Consider the following 19,480-nt stretch of genomic DNA (forward strand, 5'->3'; position numbering starts at 1 on the left):
GCTGGGAATCCAGGTGTGAGCAGCCCTGTCTGCCTGCCATGTTCCTAGTGGGCCTTCTGATCCAGGACAGGGGCTGCAGAGACGGCTCGGGAGTTCTCAGTGATTACTGCTTTTCCAGAGGACTGAGGTTCAGTTTACAGCATCCACACTGGGTGGCCGGTAACTGCCTGTCCTCCAACTCCAAAATAAGGACGTTGAACAAACCATAAATGGACGCCAGAACCATGCTTCTGCTACTTGGCTTGTGTTTGTGGGAAGATGGGAACCTGGGATCTGGTGGGCTCAGATTTAGCGTTGCCTTGGCTTAGTGTGGTTTGAAGCTGGTGGAAACCTCAGTCTGGATCTAGGGCTGTCTGCCCTGCTATCTACCGATGTGTGATCGAATGCTCTTAGAAAGGCAGGAGGCTTTTCTAACTCTCTGTTCCTCCTGAGTAAGTATGCCTTAATCACCGGGTTGTAACAAGATTTAGCTCACCCATTCGTGTCTTGTTAGTGAGAGAAAGAAATGCCAAGCAACACCAGACAGCAGGGTCTCCAGACCAGCCGCGGCTGGGGGTGTGACAGCAGTGCCTTGGTAATGAAGCTGTTGAATGAGGAGAATCGCTATGGCCAAGCAACCCATTCAGTGACCACTAATTAGGAGTAAACAGATCTATGCCTATCCTACTGCATCCGCACCCGCAGTCCACCTATTAACTCCAATTCTGATGGCATCATGCCCCTGTCGTCTCAGCATTAGGAAGCCGGACTAGAGTATTACTAGCTCAAGGTCAGACTTAACTACACACATAGCAAAACATGTCTCACAAACAATTTCTTTAGAGAATTTTTTTTCCCAGAAAGGCATGTCAATCTTTCTCTTGAAGTCTAATTATCGTCGACATTTTAAGGAAATATTTGAGCTCCACAGCACCCCAGGGCCAGAAGTGACTGACCGGAGTTGAGCATCCTGTTGTATAGAAACAACTCGGGCGTCTGACCAAATCTTCCATCTCTGTCCAGCACTACCCAACATTTGCAAAGTTAGCACAGGGTGCTGCTGTCCTTCTGAGAAGTATTGGGGCAGAAACGTGCTAGTGACCCTTAGGTCATGCTCTCGCTTCCCGTTTTAGCTCCAGAAGAAACTGGTAAACAGCATGAGATAAATGGGACAAGGGACACCACAGATGTTTTCTGTTCCGTGTCTTAGTTTGCTGAATGTGGTTTACACAGCCACTCTCTCCCAGTCTTTCTTTCCCCAGGCAAGCAGGTCCCAGGGGACTGGCCGTGGTCCTTCTCTCCCGCTGCCATGAGTCCTTCAGTTTGACTCAGTCATCTGCTGCTTGAACGATTAAAGCTAAACCAGATAAGCCTTGTGTACTTCAGTGTCCTTATCAAAACCAAAGACCAAACAAAGGAGAAAGCTAAGACTATCTATCTCCATACTACCATTCTCTGAGGATTTTAAATGATAATACCCAGAAAGTCTGTCATGGGTCCATTCTGTGCGTGGTGCCAAACCCTTTTATATTTCCTCCTTCATAAACTGCTAAGAGAATATCGAGCATGGCCCCAAACACATTCCTCTTTGTCCTGTGAGTGTATTGCCTATTCACAGTAGCCAAGACACAGGACCAGCCTAGACGCCCATGGTGAGCGGGTGAACGAAGGTAAGGTGTGTCCGTACACAGAGGAGCTGTATGTCTGCCATTTTCAAGAAAGTGAACAGACATGGAGATCATTGTGTTAAGAAAAGAAGCTAGTCGCTGAAAGACAGATATCACATATTTTCCTCATATACAGACTTTAGATTTAAGTACATGCATATATGTATATGTACAAATACATGTATATATATACACACACATATGTATACACACATATATACAACATGAGAGCACAGAGAGTCTATGTGTGAGCATGAAAGGTCCAAAGGGAGATGGAGGGGAACAAGAGAAGGCAGTGAGAAGAAAGAAATGCTCCACGTCTTCTCTTGTGTGCATGGGGTGTATGTGCACACATACGCACAGTTATGGTCTTTAGGATGTGGGCCCTAGATGGTGGCAGTGGGTCAGTGGATCAGTGGATCAGTGGGTCAGTGGGTCAGTGGGTCAGTGGGTCAGTGGGGGTGGGTCTGGTAGGTTACACCTGTCTCTGGTTCTGTCCTGAGTTCTGCTTCCTGGTCCAGTTGCCAAATGAGGGTCTATGACACCCACTGCTGCCCTCATGACTCCTGACACCCAGCACAATGGACTATACTCTCAGCAACCCTAAGTGACAACACCTTGGTCCTGTCTGCTGTGGTGGTGCATGCCTGTAATGACTTTGGAGACAAAGGCAAATGCATCTGTGTAAATCTGAGGCCAGCCTGGGCTACAAAGCAAGTTCTACACCAGCCAGGGCTACGTAGTGAGACCTTGTCTCGGGAAATGAAAATTCTTCCTCTCTTAAGTCGCTTCTGTCAGATACTTTTGTCTCAGCAATGAAAAAGTATACATAAACATATGTGTGCATATATGTGCACTTACATGTATAGATACGTATATTATGCACATGCACCCATCATGGAAGCAGAAGAGGGACAGTTCAGAGAGAGTCACAGGAGTGGAAAGACGTCAAAGGAGAATATATGAATATAACCAAAGTACAATGATAAAAATGCATGAAAACGTTATAATAAAATCCATTCTTTTGCCCGGGCATGGTGATGCATGCCTTTAGTTCTAGCACTCCAGAGTCAGAGGCAGGCAGATCTCTGAGAGTTTGAGGCCAGCCTTGTCTACAAAGTGAGTTCCAGGACAGCCAGGGCTGTTACACAGAGAAACCCTGTCTCAAACAAACAAGCCATTATTTTGTAGTCTAGTTAACTGAAGTCAAATTATAGTAGTAACAAGAACAAAAAGAACAGTGTCCACTAGGTGGCAGCATCAGCCTGCTAAGATTGCCTTTGCCTTGACTTCCTGTTTGGGGGGGGTTGGTTTTTTTTGTTTGTTTGTTTGTTTTGTTGTTGTTTTGGGTTTTGTTTTTTTTTTGTTTTTTGTTTTGCTAAGTTTTCCCATAGAAAGAGTAGACGAATGCTCACACACTGGGTATTTCCATATACACGTTATTATTATTTTATGTTCACCTGTTTTTGAATGCATGCATGTCTGTGTGAGGGTAACAGAAGTCCTGGAACTGGAGTTGCACACCGGTGTGAGCTGCCATGTGGATGGGTGCTGGTAACTGAAGAAGGGGAGGGAAGAGGAATGGGGAACTGGGGGGGTGCCGGGGTGTCTTGTGGAAGACTTAGTGTTCTTAACCGCTGGGCCATCTCTCCAGACCCTCCTTGTGATTTTCAAAGTTCTATGGACAAAGGCAAGAGAGAATTATGAGCTGCAAAATAGAACTATGAAGCAGGTTGATAATTCACCAAGCAATTGTGTTTAAAAGGCTGTGGCTCAATGGTAATCGTTCAATAAATTTCTTGTGAAACAGAGTCCCATTCAAATGTCTTTTATTTGGAGAGAAGAGACTAGTTCGTTTGAGATAGGTTCTTGCCGAGTGGCTCAGGATAGCTTTGGCTCTATATAGTGAATTCCATGCTACCTAGGACTAGAGCTGGACCTTGTGCAATGGTTGAATGAGAATATCCCCGATGTGCCCAGCAGGCGGCGCCGTTACCGAGCTCATCCTTGTCGGAGGAAGGGCCTGGGGGAGGCAGGTTTTGCGCTCCATAAAGATTGCCACCTTCTCTATTTTACTCCTTTTTCTTGGTGTTTGAAGCTCAGCTTGCTGCCCCAGTTGTCACGTCTACTGCCTGCCGTCACGTTGTCCCAGTCATCGCGGACTCTAACCCTCGGGAATAATAAGAACTCTTCCATAAGCTGCTTTGGACGAGGTGTTTTAGTTTTAAAAAGGTTAAAAAGACTGAACACCAAATTGTTAAATGTTGGCTATGTCCATAATTACCAAGGGAGCAGGTGGGAAAGTGGTAATGAAAAGTCGAAATTTTTTCTACATAACGTGATTTAAAAAAAAAAAAAGGTTCCATTAGGTAATAATTTCTTTAAAAAAAATTGCTGGGGAGGTGGAGGGCTGGAGAGCTGGTTTAGCACTTAAGAGCCCCGACTGCTATTTCAGAGGTCCTGAGTTCAATTTCCCAGCAAGCACATGGTGACTCACAACCATCTGTAATGAGATCCGATGCCCTCTTCTAGTGTGTCTGAAGACAGAGACGGTGTGCTCACATATATAAAACAAATGAATCTTTAAAAAAAAAAATTACTGGAGATTGAACCTAGAACCTCACGCATCAGAATCAAGTACTCTGCTACTGAGCTACAGCCTCAGCCCTTCATTAGTGATTCTGGGTTTTAAAAAAAAAATCAAAGTCAGACACAATGGTGCACGCCTTTAATTCTAGCACTCAGGAGACAGAACTTGAGACTAGCCTGGTCTATATAGTGCCTATTGAGACCCTATCTTTAAAAAATAAAAAAAATAATAATAACAATTAAACAATTTTAAAAAGCAGATAAAGTGAATTGAAAGTACAATTCAAAGTGTGATCAAAATGTAGCTTTTTGCCTTTCATAACCCATTTAATATTTATTCAGTTTTATTCCCTTTTTCACATTGCCTTCCCCAAAGCACGGCCCGGGACTCAGCCTCACTGGCACTGAAGGAACTTCTCAGATGTGCAGACTCTCAACCTCCACCCAGACCCCTTGAATGGCAACCTCTCTTTATAGACGAGCCCAGAGTGACAACGTGTAAGCTTTGCAAAGATCACCAGGTTTCTACTTCTGTCAGTGAAGGACAGCCCTGTTAATGAGCTTGGGCCACAGTCACAGTTTCAATAGGAAAATTAGAATCCCAGTCTCAGGTGGTAACAGATATTACCCTCATTCACAGGAGCTGTCTCCAGGGAACGAAGGCAGTGTCTCTCCACACACACACCTCCGTCTCACCTCTCTCTGTTTGCATCCTATTTCCATTTCTATTTCCTTTGCTTCTCACCTCGGCCTGAGGGGGAGGGAAGGAGGGAGGGAGGTAAAGACAGAACGGGTCTTTAACAGGATTCCGTGATTCTCTTTGAACAGGTGCCTTCCTGCTCTCTGAGCCTGGCACGAAGCAAATGCCTGCCGTTCCTTGTGGGTTGCCCTCCTGTTGTTTGTATTTTGATGCTAATTCTGCTTCCTCAAGCCGGGCGAAGGAAGTGAATTTCTTACTTAGGCGATTTCATGTGAACCTTCTCCCCACTTTAACTGGTCAAATAAAGGCTGGAGCCTGTGCTTGGGTAGTGGAAGGGAAAGGTGGGGCTGGAGGTTTTAGAGAGGGAAAGGGGAAGGAGATGAAGGAAGATGGAGCAGAACCACGTGGTCTGGAGGAGCGGAAAACAGGAGGGATCTCATAGCCGGGGAGTAGAGTAGTGGTGGATCTACCCAAGCTAGGCATGCATCTTATAAATAAATATTATAACTGGGTCCTTTGCATGGGCCTGTTGGGGTTGGAGATTTACAACAGTTCCTAGGGACATTTTTGTGGGTGTTTAGGCAATTTTTACTTCTGGTTAAAATTCCTATGGACCTAAGGAGGCTGCGTCTGTCTTCCAGATGTTCATTTGCACATCTTCTGCCAGCCTCTAAGAATGAAGAAGTAAGTCCAAATTGTGGGTGTCTTTTCTGCCTGCCCTAGAGACTTACTGCAAATGAACCAAGACACGTTTTCTATTTCTATTCAGGATATTGTACAGAAAAATATGTGTCTGTATGAATTTGGCACCTGTCAACAACTAATTTGACGGCCTTATAGCTTAAATAGGAAATAGGAGGTGGGATGTCCAGGAGGCAGAAAGGATTCTGGGAGAGTGCTGGGTGAGAGAGATTCTCCTGGGAAGATGTGACAAGACAGGCACACTGCATCTAAGCACAGCCACATGGCGGACTGTGGATTAGAATCCGTGGGTTATTTTAAGTTATGGTCTAGTCAGAGAAGAACCTGGCTATAAGGCCAAGACATATGTAAATATATTTTGAATCTGGGAGCATGGGGCTGGGGAGAAAGACCACCATCTTCAACATTCTGTGGTGTGGCTGATTCCCAAAGAGGGCTTCCGATCTTACAGTCACTTACTTTAGCTTCCTTGAGCCTAAATCAGGTTCACTTCCTGTTGCAACTCCCTACTTCACATTTCAGACCTGTCTGCTGACTCCGTAGTTTGTTTTTTCATTAGGCTTCTTGGAGGAAACAGCTCATTTCCTATACTTCCCCGAAGTGAGGAAGAGTGTGGCCAAAGCAAAGCAAGAATCTCTTGACAAACCTCTCTCTCTCCATATCTCACCCCCGCTCTGTATCCTTGTGATTTCAACTGCTTCCTTTGCCGATTCTGCAAATGATGACCCAGCTCCCATGCAATATCGCTGTTTACATCCCGTCACAAGTGGGGTTGCTTAATTGTAAAAACTAAAAATAAATACCCGGTCTCATGTTCTGTTTGCCTGAGACTCACCTCATCTGAAAATCTGTTGCCGGTTGTGCGTGTTCTCTCCATTAAATGCAGACTAACTGGGGTGTTCAGGAAAGACTGGATGGAGAAGAGATTCTAAGTTAGAGTTGCGACTCCTGACAAACAGTTGGAAAAAAAAGAAGAGAAAAAGAAAACCTTTCTTTAAGGAAATCCAGTCTTGAGCCTAAGTGCTGTTCTATCTGGGGTTTTTTCTTTGGAATTGTCCCTGTGGTTTCCCTGTTCCTCTGAGCCCTTCTGAAGGATAGAGAACCAGTCATTGTCTTGACTATTTTGTTGTCTTTCTCTTTGGGTCATCTCTCTCCTAAGCTTGTTTCAAATTCCAGAAACAGAAAAGGCCCGTAGACAAATTCCTTATGACAAGGACTGGCGGGTAATGAGCAGGTTTGGTGGTGTCTGCTTGTAATCCTGGCACTGAGGAGGCAGGGAGGAGAGGACCAGGGAGCTAGAGGGAATCCTGAATATCATACTGAGTACCAAACAACAACAAAGTGTGTGTGTGTGTGTGTGTGTGTGTGTGTGTGTGTGTGTGTCCCAGGAACATTCACTGCAGGACAATTTAAAACAGCAAAAGTTTAGAAACAGTCTATCAGTTCACCTATAGGGACTGACAGAAGTTGTCTCTAGAAAGCAATTTCTAGAATACTGTCTCATCTTGGGCTCCTAAGAATTGAAACATCGCTTAACTGAACACTTCTAATAACTAAAGAATCCATCTTTTTGTCTGCCCTAGTAAGGTTACTGCTGGTGCCCTCATTTTATAACCGGAGAAACTCAGAAGCTCACGCCTGCACAACCCTCCCACAGAGGAGAAGGCAAAAGTCTACTCAAAGGCCTACGGGCATGAAAGATGGCGACGTGCTGGGGAAAGAGCAGAGGTCAGTGGCAGAGGGTAGGTCAGCACTCTGAGTTTGGACTTTAACTAGAGAATTTTGTTTAAATTCTCACGACAACAGCAAAGATGTAATGTAGAGTATGGTGTGGAATAATAGCTCTCCACAAAGGTGGGGACACTGAACGCGGGCAGACGCCCAAAGCAAGGCTGAGATACTGTGACAGAAACCTTTTTTGTCATCTCACTGGACACATTTGGGGCCCATGCCTACTACGGTCTGACATGGAAGGTGGCAGATTTAAAGTCTGAGGCCTGAATTTAAGAGGCAGGAGTGATCAGAGGACCAGAGAGAAAGCTGCTTCTTTCCCAGGTATCAGTAGCAATCTGTCCTCTACGTTTTGGGAATGGGCTCCAAGGGGCCCTGGGGGAGCTGGCCTGTGTCCTGGAATGTGTGAGAGAATGGAAAAGGAAGTTGGATTTCCCTGGCACAGGTATTTCTGAGAGCCCCTAACAGACCCCAGAGGGAGCCATCTTTGTCCTTCCCCCTCATGTGAGACTTTGGGGAGAGGGCTCAAAGGCCATGATTGAACGTGGCATACCGTTTTCCTCATCCACAGAGGGTAAGTTGGGCTGTGATTAAGTTTTGCCAAAATAGTTCTCCATCATCTTTACTGTCTGCCTACATCATCAACTCTAAACAGAGGCTGATGGTTAAGACAGGAAAGTGAAGGTTGAGGTTGCCAACAAAGTAGGCTGGCTCACTAGCCTCTGATCAACTCATTCCATTAGATGTTGCTGTGGTAGCAGTGGGGTTCTTTCTTTTCCTCTTTCTCTAGAATTTAAGGCATGTACCCCCATGCCCAGAACATTAAAAATTATATAATGTTGCCATCAACATCAACATCGTCATCGTCGACGTCGTCATCGTCATCATTGAAGGACCTGGGTATTTTGATTACTGAGCTTCTTGCCACTGCTTCCTGAGTAGATCAGGAACAGCAAACAACTTAGGGGAACAAAGTCAGAAGGGGAAAAGCCTGGATGCTGGGAAGGCTGCCCTAGAAGAGCCTGCATTAGAGAGTTGGAAATTGGAACCTCAAGGACACCGTAGACCAGGTAACTGATCCAGTGACCTGAACGTCCCTCCTCAGAATTAGCCAAGTATCCTTTTGACTTCCACAAGGGAAGTGGGAACTCTTGAGCAAACACACACACACACACACACACACACACACACACACACTAATAATAATAATAATAATAATGTAAAAGTGTGTGAGTTGTGGTTAATTGCTCAGAGGGAAATGGGAACTCATATATTACTGAATATCTATCAAGCAGGTTGAAGTCTGGAAGGGTAGAGGTGACCCTGTTTCTCAGCCTTTTCTGTGAAGCTTAGGTGAGCAGGGTATGGCCCTGGAATAGAGTAGGGCTAGTTCTGCTAATCCACAGTGGCTCTGTCTGGTCACAAGGGGACAAAGGGTGCCTTTGGGGTGAGTCTGGCACAGGAGCTGACCCTTAAAGCCAGAAGGGAGAAGAAGCCCACACTAAAATCTTTCCTACAATTAAATCATACTCAGGATTTTGAAGATGTAAACTCATTAGTTAATAGGATTTTGAAAGTCGTTTTAATGTAAGAGAGTAAATTCATTGTGAATAATTACAAGTTGACCCAGAAATGTTCTAAAGTGCTCATTAACCTCAATGAATTCAATTACCCCCCCCCCAAATCACCCACACTGGACTAGTAAACAACAGCTGTCTACTTCTGGATTATAGAAGAAGGAACACACCACAGAGGATGCCCACACTTAACTAGTGTGTAAGGTCAAACTTGCCTACAAGTTGTCTAGTAAAGTGGAAATCCACAGCACCGCACTTCAGGGCCGTTTCTTTAAAAACCAACAAACCAACCAAAACACCACAGCAACAAGAAGGAACACTGACAGCCTTGGCTCAGATTTGCACACAGTTAGATTCAGAGCAGGGAAGGTCCAGGAGGAACCATCCTGGAGAGAAGACACTAGCCTAGCTGTCCACTCAGCCCTCCACGACAGTGCTCTCTGGGGTTCCGGGGTTCACTGTAACATGAGAATTGGCTGTCTCAGGGGTCTCTGTAAGCTCGCGGAGGGCCCGTGGGTCCTTTAATCCCAGGACCACGCGGCCCAGAAGGCCTTTGAGCAGCTGCATCTCGCGAAGCAGGAGGTCCACCTTGGGCTGCAGAGCTTCGCGCGACTGGTCCGCGGACGTGGGCAGAGGCGCGCAGGCGTGTGGCTCTGCGGTGGCAACGTGGCCCGCAGGGAACTGCAGCCCCGCAAAGGTGCTGTTCGGGACGGAAGTGACTGACGGGACGGATCTGGACACTGGGGTCTTCCGGAAGGAAAGCGGCCTGTCCCCGGGCGCCAAGGCTGCAGCCCGTGGGGCTGGCGCGGTGGTGGACGCCAGATCCAGGACAGAGCCTACAAGGCAACACGCCTGGTCACCCGTGACTGCTCCACGCGGGGCGGGAGCGACCAGGGGGTGGAGGATCGAGATGGGGAGGAGGGAAGACTGAGGAAGGACCAGGGATGCAGGAGGCAGGCGCGATGCTGAGCTGTCACTCACCCCGCCCGGGGAGCTGCAGCCACGGGCTGCGTTTCCGGACACTCCGGGTGGTGGTGGCCGCCTCACACCAGTACGATTCTAGCTCGTCGACCTCGGACTCGGGGACCGTGTACTCGGCGCCCCAGTCGAAGCGGCGCACCGGCCGGCTGTACTTGTAGAAGGCGAACTGCAGCGGCGTGTCCCGCTTCTGCGCGTGCAGGCGCGTCTCGCAGCGCAGCACCACGCGGCCCCGCGCCTCCTGCGGGCTCAGCGTCCGCAGCACCGGCGTCTGGAACAGCTCTGCGGGGAGGGCGGGCCCGAGGCCGTGGTGTTTGTAGGGTCCGCACGAGGAATGGTACCCCCACCAGGGCCAACCTGTCCACCGCCCCGATCCCCTCTTTTTCCCTTATCCGGAGAGGATTCCTCCCTGATCCAGAGAACGAGAAGGGATAGGAGAAGGACTGGGACGGGGAGACTGAGGCAGCGGGGAGGGTGGGATGCAGGGGACGATGGAGACGGGAATCCTGACTGGTGCTACAAGTTACATCCTAGCTGTCACTCAGTTGGCACTCTCTAAACTTGACGGGGATAGCAATGGTTCCCCCTTCATAGTGCGTAGTGACGTAGCACGCCCTTCAGACAGGGTGAGGACTCCTCGCTCCTAAGTGGGATCCCTAGCTAGAACAAGAAACCTGGATGTGCACTGTGGGGAAGGGACACCCACAGAGCAGCCTGCAGGGTTCAGCCTCCTCTTTCCCCTTCCGATTCCAGCCCTAGGACTTCCCCGTGATGGTCTCGCCCACCTTGCACGGTCACCGCCACCTTGGAGGAGAACATGGGCGCGCTCTCCACGGGGATGCGCATGGTGCCTGAGCACTGGTAGTGACCGCTGTCACTGGCTCGCGCTTGCAGCACCGTGTAGTTGGTGCTAGAATGGAAGTATCTCACAGCCTGGCCGTCGTGGTAGTAGTGAAGCTTGTAGACGACTTTGTCGTACCAGCCACGGCACCGCATTACCAGGGGCTCTCCCTCGAACACCGCAGCATACGGCACTTGCAGAATTAGCCAGTCTGCAACGGACCCCACAGAAAATCCGTCTCTGCCGGACGTGATGGCGCATGCTTTTAATCCGGGCAGTCAGGAAGTAGAGGCAGGAGGATCCTTAGGAGTTCGAGGCCAGGCTGGTCTACAAAGCAAGTTCTAGGGCAGCTAGGGCAGTTACACAGAGAATCTGTGCTCAATAAAACTAACCCAACCTAAGCCAACCCAACCCAAGAAATCCCAGCTCCGCAGGTATCCCTTCTCAGCCTCCCTCCATCTTCCCCAATCCCACCCTTCCCTCCGACCCCACCCCTCCAGCCCTGCAATCCCTGTGGTTGTTTTCACTCTTCCCTCCCCCCCTCCCCGCCACCAAAACATTTTCCTATTTTCTGGTCTGGTGACTAGCACCTGGGATCCTGACTAAACAGGAGGAAAGAAAATGATACCAAGGAGGCAAAGATGCCTCGGATTTGGTTCCAGCCTCAAAGAGTCTCCTTTCAGAACCAACTATAGATGGCACAGTATGACGTCAAGGCTTTGCTGACCCTGATAACCTCTTCCCTGGCCCTGTTTCTTTTTAACTTCACCTTTTATTCAACACAAGCCAGGCCCAACTACACTGAACTGCTCCGGGAAAGAAAAAGCAAAAGTTCTGTATAAAACCCAGGGCCCTTGTAAAGTTATTTCCTCAACCCAAAAGACCCTGCTTTTCAGCTTAAATTCAGGCCTACTTGACCTGCATGCTTGTGTTTAGGCCTTCTCTCCTGAAGGAAGACCACCACCATCATCACCACCACCACCATCATTACCACCACCACCACCATCACCACCACCATCACCACCACCATCACGACCACCACCATCACCACCATCATCACCACCACCACCATCACGACACCACCATCATCACCACCACCACCACCATCACCACCACCACCACCATCACCACCAACATCACCACCACCATCATCACCACCACCATCACCACCATCACCACCACCATCATCACCATCACCACCACCACCACCATCACCACCATCACCACCACCATCATCACCACCACCATCACCACCACCACCACCACCATCATCACCACCACCATCACCACCACCACCACCATCACCACCACCACCACCACCATCACCACCATCACCACCACCATCACCACCACCATCACCACCATCACCACCATCATCACCACCACCACCATCACCACCATCACCACCATCACCACCACCATCATCACCACCACCATCACCACCACCACCACCACCATCATCACCACCACCATCACCACCACCACCACCATCACCACCACCATCACCACCACCACCACCACCATCACCACCATCACCACCACCACCACCATCACCACCATCACCACCATCATCACCACCACCATCACCACCATCACCACCACCATCATCACCATCACCATCACCATCACCACCACCACCACCACCATCACCACCATCACCACCATCACCACCACCATCATCACCACCACCATCACCACCACCACCATCATCACCACCACCATCACCACCACCATCATCACCACCACCATCACCACCACCACCACCATCACCACCACCATCACCACCACCACCACCACCATCACCACCATCATCACCACCACCACCACCATCACCACCACCATCATCACCACCACCATCACCACCACCATCATCACCACCAACATCATTACCACCACCATCACCACCACCACCATCATCACCACCAACATCACCACCACCATCATCACCACCACCATTATCACCACCACCATCATCACCACCACCATCATCACCACCACCATCACCACCACCATCATCACCACCACCACCACCACCATCATCACCACCATCCTCACCACCACCATCATCACCATCACTCTCATCATCACCACTGCAGCTGACACTATCCTTAGTACATCCTAGATTTTAGGTCTCATAAAATTTTAAATTATTCATTCATCCATTCATTCATTTAGAATGTTAGGACACATTGGAACACATTATGTGTTCATTTAGAACACATTAGGTGTGCATGCATGTCTAGGTGGGTGTGTCCTTGCGAGTGCTGGTGCCAGTGTCCGAGGAGGCGAGAAGAGGGGGCTGTATCCTCTGATTCTGGAGTTACAGCTGGTTATGGCCTGGTGCGGGTTCAGTTCTCTCCAAGAGCATGAGTCATTCTTAACCACTGAGCTATCCCTCCAGCCCCCGTTTTAGGTATGGTAACCTTAAAAAAAAAAAAAAGAATTCCACCGTCCAGGTGTGCTGCTGCACATCTGGAGTCCCCGCCCTTGGGAAGCTGGAGCAGGGGATTGAAGGAGACCCTGTGTCCAGAAGGCTTGGCAAGGCATAGTCATGGCTTCTGTGCCACTGTCTGTCTGTCTGTCTGTCAGCCATGGCCATCTCTGCTTCCACTTTAATGACCTCCAACGGGAAACCCCAGAAGGGTAAAATGCTCACTGAAGCATTGGCTGGCGTTCTTTGAATGCTTAATAAAAATGACCATCTGCCCAGGTAAGATTATTAATCCTTCACGTGAAGCAGCTAATCGTGTATTTTAATGGGGTGTCATTATTATTTTTCCTATCCCTGGTTTTTGTTGTTGTCGTTTGGTGGTGGTTCTGTTTGTTTGTTTGTTTGTTTGTTTGTTTAATACGGGCTGTTGTTTACTATGTATATAGTAAATATATGCTATATTTACTATAGTATATAGTATACTGGGCTGGGCTGCAGTTTTGCACTCATCCTCCTGCCGCTGCTCCCTGGGTGCTGGGATTGCAGGCCTGCACTGTCCCACTCAGTGTTCTCGTCCCTATTTTGAAACCTTCACATACTTTGAGAGAGTCAGTTTCTTGTCATCTCCTAGGTGCTCGTGTGTACGTGCCGACAACAAAAGTTTTATGAAGTTCTTTGCTTAATCCTCCCGTCCTTCTTCCTCCTTCTCTTCCCCTCCCCATCTCTTTTTCTCTTATTTCATTCCTTATAAAGAGATTTTTGAGAGAGGGTATTGCTATATGGCTTAGGCTGGCCTCAAACTTGAGGCAATCCTCCTGCCTCAGTCGCCTGAGTGCAAGATTACAGGTGCATACTACCACGACTCCTGGCTTCCTTTTTTTTTTTTTTAAGATCACAAATAATTAACTTTAATTATGGCATAATTTTTCAAATGAACATATCTTTAATTGTCTCTCCCCCTTCATCTCCCTCCCTCCTGTCATCTTTGTGTCCTGTCACCTCCTGTAGCCTCTCTCGCTGTGGAGATTTACACGTGGCACTGGTATTCTGACACATCATCTCTCCATTTCTCGTTCTCCTCGCTTGGTCTCCAGTCACAGAACACAGCCCATTCTCACATCCCTTTATTTACATCCACATAAACATTAAAAATGTTTGGAATCCTGGCTGGACTAATGTGGTGGAGCACAACTTCAATCTTAGCCCTTGGAAGGGAGAGGCAGGCAGATCTCTGTGAGTTTGAGGCCAGCCAGCCTAGGCTAAAAAGTGAGACCCTGTCTCAAAAAATTTAGAGAAACAGCTAAAAAGACCAACCAATCAAAAATAAAACAAACAAGCCCAAAGTTTGGGTGTTATGGTACATGCCTTTTACCTAAGGATTCAGGAGGTAGACACAAAGAAATCTTTGTAGTTCAGGGCTAGTCTAGTCTACATAGTGAGTTCCAGATCTTGGGGGGGGGGCGGGGAAGAGGAGGAGGAAGAGAGGAGGAGGGGGAGCAGGAGGAGGAGGAGAAGAAGAAGAAGAAGGAGAAGGAGAAGGAGAAGGAGAAGGAGAAGAAGGAGGAGAAGGAGAAGGAGAAAGAAGGAGAAGGAGAAGGAGAAGGAGAAGGAGAAGGAGAAGGAGAAGGAAGAAGAAGAAAACTTAGGATTTCAGATTCCAGTAGTGTGGAGAGAGTGCATTTTTTGGCTTTCTGAAACTGGGTCACCCCACTTAATATATTAATAATATTAATTTGCTTCATGCTCTACCAGGAAGACAGGGGGGACCTTTTGGATCAGGGAATCTTTACTGCAGGCCTATTTGCCTATCCCAAAGACTCCAGGTAGTTCTGTGTGGCCTTTTTTTTTTCTTGTCCCTTAGGAATAGCCTGGTGTCCACCCTGCCAGCAGGGCCAGCACTCACCGTTAGACACAGACAGGTGGATGGGATCACTGACCGGGGCTCCCCGTGTCTGACACCGGTACACCCCTGGTGCCTGCACCTCAATGCTCTTCTTGTGGGAAGGAAGGAGGACATGTCCCAGGTACCAGAGAGTGCTAATGGGCCGGAGCTCCAGCAGCAGAGGGTGGTACCCATCACATCTCAGGGTCACCCGCTCCCCCTTGAAGATGGTGGTCCAAGGTGGGTGTAGAGACAATACAGGCTTCTCCAGAGCAGCTGGGGGTGTGGGGGATGGGGCCTTGTGAGGAAGTAAAGGAAGATGAGGTGCCCGCCCAAAAATAAAGTCCCAGGATTGGGAATTGTTGGGAAACACCAGTTTCTGGATTCCAGCCCACAGAGGAACCCGCCCTGGCAATGAGGGAGACCACAGACACGAGGCTGCAAACAAGGAACGTATTAATCATAAGCCATGTCTGACTGTGTCTACGCTCAAGAATACTTAGTCATCAAGACTGAGCAAGACTGGGGGCAAAAACCACCATCTCAGAACAGCCAGGAACTGGGGCATCCACCCTTGTGGAACTCATCAAAACTTGGGTGAGAGATGAATGAGACTTACCAGCTTTCCCACTTCTTGGAACTGCAAAGCAAGAAAGAAGGAAGAGGGTGAGGAATGTCCCCTACGACGGGAAAGATTCTTGATCCCAGGAAAGCCTGAGTAGTCTCAGAGCCTGTTTTCCTTTGTCCATACAAAATCACCCAGCTTTGAGAAAGCTAGCTCCATTTCATCATTCCGAGGCAGACAGCGAACCATGTGAAACCTGAGGTCAGCAAAGGCAGCTCTCTTATCCCATATACCCTGCCCCGTCTTACTGCTCCCCCTCCCCACATCCTGCTGATGCCCCCTCAACACTAACTCACCCAGAAGCAGGAGGGCTGCGAGCATCCACATGACGAATCTGCCTGCAGGCATGAAGGAAGGACAGAGAGACAAAAGGCAGGCAGTAGCTAACATTGAGAACTAACTAGGAGACACTGTTGCTTCTTCTGTCCATTCCCACTTCCTCAAGATGGTGGAGCGCAGAGTCCAGGATGTCACCTGAGTGTGTTACTCACCCACCCCAAACATCAGGCACTGTCCCAGCTTAGGCCTTGACTTCTATAGAGAGGTCCTATAGAGCGAAAACTTCTACAGATCACCAGAGTTACCTGGACCCCCAGGCTCCCTCAGGTCCATCCATAGCTGAGTCCCACACCATCCTTTCCCCACCAGCCAGTCCCACTGATGTTCTAGCCCATCTTATCCCTGCTTAATCCCTGATGACAGGTATTCTTGCTGTGCAGCCTAGTGAGGTCATTGTGTGTCCCCTGAAGCAGAGCTCACATCCTCCCACACACGAGCAGACAGAAAGGTGATTCATCCGTCTTGCCGTGTTCCTGCTGACCTGTTATTCCCCAAGTCAAAAACAGAAGTGTAGAGTATTTTCTTCTCTTCCCTTCCTCAAATCTGAAACACTTCTTCCCTCCCAGACCACAGTGATCTCAGGCTATGATACCTCTACTCACTTGTTCCTTTTTCCTTTCCTTCCTTCAGACTCTAATACCTTTCCCCAGCCACGTCCTAGTCCCCAGGGCTTGTGGCCTGGGAGAGAGGTCACTGACTGCATGAGTCCCCTCAGGGGCTTCTTCTCAAATCCGACCTCTCTGCTCTGCTTCTCTGAGCCACGTGACCATACCTGAGCAATGAGGAGTCTGAGTTTCAGGTAAATATTTGATGAAGTTTCCAACCTGATAGTATGTCTCCCCAGCCCTGCAGCACGGCGGTTTAGAACCAGGACAGCTGCTTTCTTTGGAACTCTAGCAGGTAGGAGATGAATGATCAGATACAGTCTGCTCTCCAAGAGCGAGTCCTCCAAGTTTGTGGATGCAGCAAGTTTTCCTCTGAGAATTCCCTCATGCTTTAGTGCGGTGTGCCTTTCCCTGTTAAAATACAAATGCCCCTGAGGAAAATACGGCCGGTCTTTTAAATGATGCTGACCTTTTTGGATCATGCTTTGGGAGCATGATTTGATGGGGGAGAATGAGAGAGAGAGGGAAAGGGGAGGGAGGGAGGGAGGGAGGGAGGGAGAGAGAGAGAGAGAGAGAGAGAGAGAGAGAGAGAGAGAGAGAGAGAGAGAGAGAGAGTTATTATATAGGTCCGAAAAGTAGGAAAGTATCCGAGAAGCTGAGCAGGAGTCAGGGAGGGGACGGGATGGAGCGGGATCAACGCCCGTTTAGGCAGCTCTCCCACGCCTCCCTGAGCCCTGCCTGCCTTCTCATCTCTGGACCAGTGTGGGATTCCTCTCACCAACCACACCCGTCCCCACGGTCTGACTTCTGCACAGTCCACTAGCTCTACAGAAAAAACTTCACAGGGTCTGCACAAGCAGACTATTTTGGCTTCTCATAAGTCAGAACAAAGATCTCAGTCCCTTGACTGGATTCCAGAAGAAACCTGATCACATTAAAAATTCATGAGCTGTGCAGTCTTTCTTGAACTTATAGGAATCAGCCTCGGAGTTCATTAGCCGTTCAGATAATACTTGGAGTTGGACCTGAAAAAGCATCCTGCCCAACACTTCCATTCCACACTTTCCTCTGAGCTTTTGGCAAGTGAGTCTTTTTCTCAGTGCAGGACCCTTCCCATAGGATTTTAATTCTTCTCTCCTTTGAACATTGCCAAGGCCTTTAGCATGCAGACAGCTTTGAAAGCTATTTAGGCCGAGAGTGAGTTCCAGGACAGCCAGGGCTACACAGAGAAACCCTGTCTCGAAAAACCAAAACTAAAAAAAAAAGTTATTTAGGTTACTTAGGGTCCGCCACCCCCTGCCCTTTTAAGGTTGTGCTGTCCTGTGCAGCCTGGTCTCAAACTCTAAAATGGGCTAAATTCTCGTCTCCTCAGTCCTCTACGTGCTGGGACAACAGGCACACACCACACAGTGGCTTTGAGTAAGTCCTTGAAGTCTTTGAAATCTATCACAACAGAATGTCCTGACAAGATGCAAGATCATTTGATGACTGTGGCAAGTAGAATGTTCTCAGGGACAATGTAGGATAATGAGCTGGAGTTGTAGGTTGTGTAGTTGTGAGCCACCATGTGGGTGCTGGGAATTGAACCTGGGTCCCCTGGAAGAGCAGCCAATGCTCTTAACCACTGAACCATTTCTCCATCTCCTACATGTTCAGCCTTAAAAAAATAAATTGGCACATAGTTCTTCACTTGATCTTAGCCAAAAGGCCGAGAAGCGATGGCACATAGTTCTTATGTCTTCTCCTCACAGACCCACCCAGAAGCAGGGCTCTTAATTGATTCAAGATCCAATCAAGTTGATAGTCAAGACCAATCATCACATTCTTGAAGATGCTAAACTTTACTTACCATCAGTGTGATCTCATTCCTTGGTTTCTTTGTAGTATATCTAAAATCATCATGTAAACATTTGCAAAGTAGTTCAAAGTAGTAGGCTACAGCGTACAAAATAAATAGCACATAGAGAGGCCACAGTGGGAATATAGCTGTACCTAATTCAGGATGATGTGAGTATTCTTCATTCACTAAGGCCATAATAACATGGTGTGCTAATTCATCCACCAAAGGTTATGTTAAGGTGAAGGTTGATCTCGTAACTTGTCAGGCTAGCTCTCATCATTTGAGGACAAGAGTAATCCAAGCATAGAACAAAGGAGTGTGAATGCGGTTAAAGTTGTAGGAAAGTAAGTGTGGGAGGCAGATGCAGCTGAGGGTCTTACGGAGATTAGCATCACTAAAGAGAAGCCAAACAAAACGCCCTGAGATAACAGAGAAGATCCTGTAGGGAGAAATTTCTCCCAGTGCCTGAAGAAAAGGGGCCTAAAAGAGAGCCGTTCCTAAGGACCCTGCTGGAAAAAGACCATGCAGGGAAGTGTTATTATAGATTGAGTTGCCCACTGCAAATGTGGCAAAAGGAAGCCTGGATACTTTCAAGCTGTGGGCAGAATCTTGGTGTTGTCTACGTGGTGCTGGTTTTGCAGGCATGCAGTTGCAGGAGTCGTGATGGCTTGTGTTGAGTTCCAGATAGAAGTCTGTGAAGCAAGGCAATACATACATACCATGCATGGTCAGATTCTTTGCAGACAGCCCCTGAGTGGAGTATGTGTACAGCTGAGAGGGTGAGGCCTAATTGTAATGGAGACCTCAGGATGTTGGAGATACCAAGAAAAACTGCAAGCGCCGAGTGGAACTGGACAGAGAGAGCGCGTGCGTGCTGCAAGTATCAGGACCATAGGAGCCGGGCTGCCCCAGCCCACTGAGGCTCACACCATGACTCTATATGTCCTGGATGCTGGACATACAGTGTGGTGGTCTAAATGACGTGTTCCCCCTT

At 48.3% G+C, this 19,480-nt stretch overlaps 1 protein-coding gene across 1 annotated transcript; it reads right to left on the reverse strand.

The window, feature by feature from the left end:
• Nucleotides 1-9,039: 9,039 nt before the first annotated feature.
• On the reverse strand, nt 9,040-16,042 carry Fcrlb (Fc receptor like B). The gene is made up of 6 exons (XM_052200949.1): nt 15,999-16,042; nt 15,697-15,717; nt 15,099-15,353; nt 10,709-10,975; nt 9,927-10,205; nt 9,040-9,781 (listed from the first exon to the last, which is right to left on the reverse strand). Exons 1-6 carry the CDS (start codon nt 16,027-16,029, stop codon nt 9,363-9,365), a joined length of 1,272 nt encoding a protein of 423 aa, XP_052056909.1. The 5' UTR covers nt 16,030-16,042; the 3' UTR covers nt 9,040-9,362.
• Between the last annotated feature and the right edge of the window lie 3,438 nt (nt 16,043-19,480).

The sequence above is a fragment of the Apodemus sylvaticus genome, chromosome 12, assembly GCF_947179515.1.
Source record: "Apodemus sylvaticus chromosome 12, mApoSyl1.1, whole genome shotgun sequence".
NCBI lineage: Eukaryota > Metazoa > Chordata > Mammalia > Rodentia > Muridae > Apodemus > Apodemus sylvaticus.

What these genes read in the sequence shown, in the direction of transcription:
- Fcrlb (XM_052200949.1), bottom strand. Translation starts at nt 16,029, where the DNA reads ATGTGGATGCTCGCAGCCCTCCTGCTTCTGG. An exon ending in CGCAGCCCTCCTGCTTCTGG is followed by an intron (nt 15,718 to 15,998) that starts GTGAGTTAGTGT and finishes CTTGCTTTGCAG; the next exon opens with TTCCAAGAAGTGGGAAAGCT. An exon ending in GGTGGCGGTGACCGTGCAAG is followed by an intron (nt 10,206 to 10,708) that starts GTGGGCGAGACC and finishes CCCTCCCCGCAG; the next exon opens with AGCTGTTCCAGACGCCGGTG.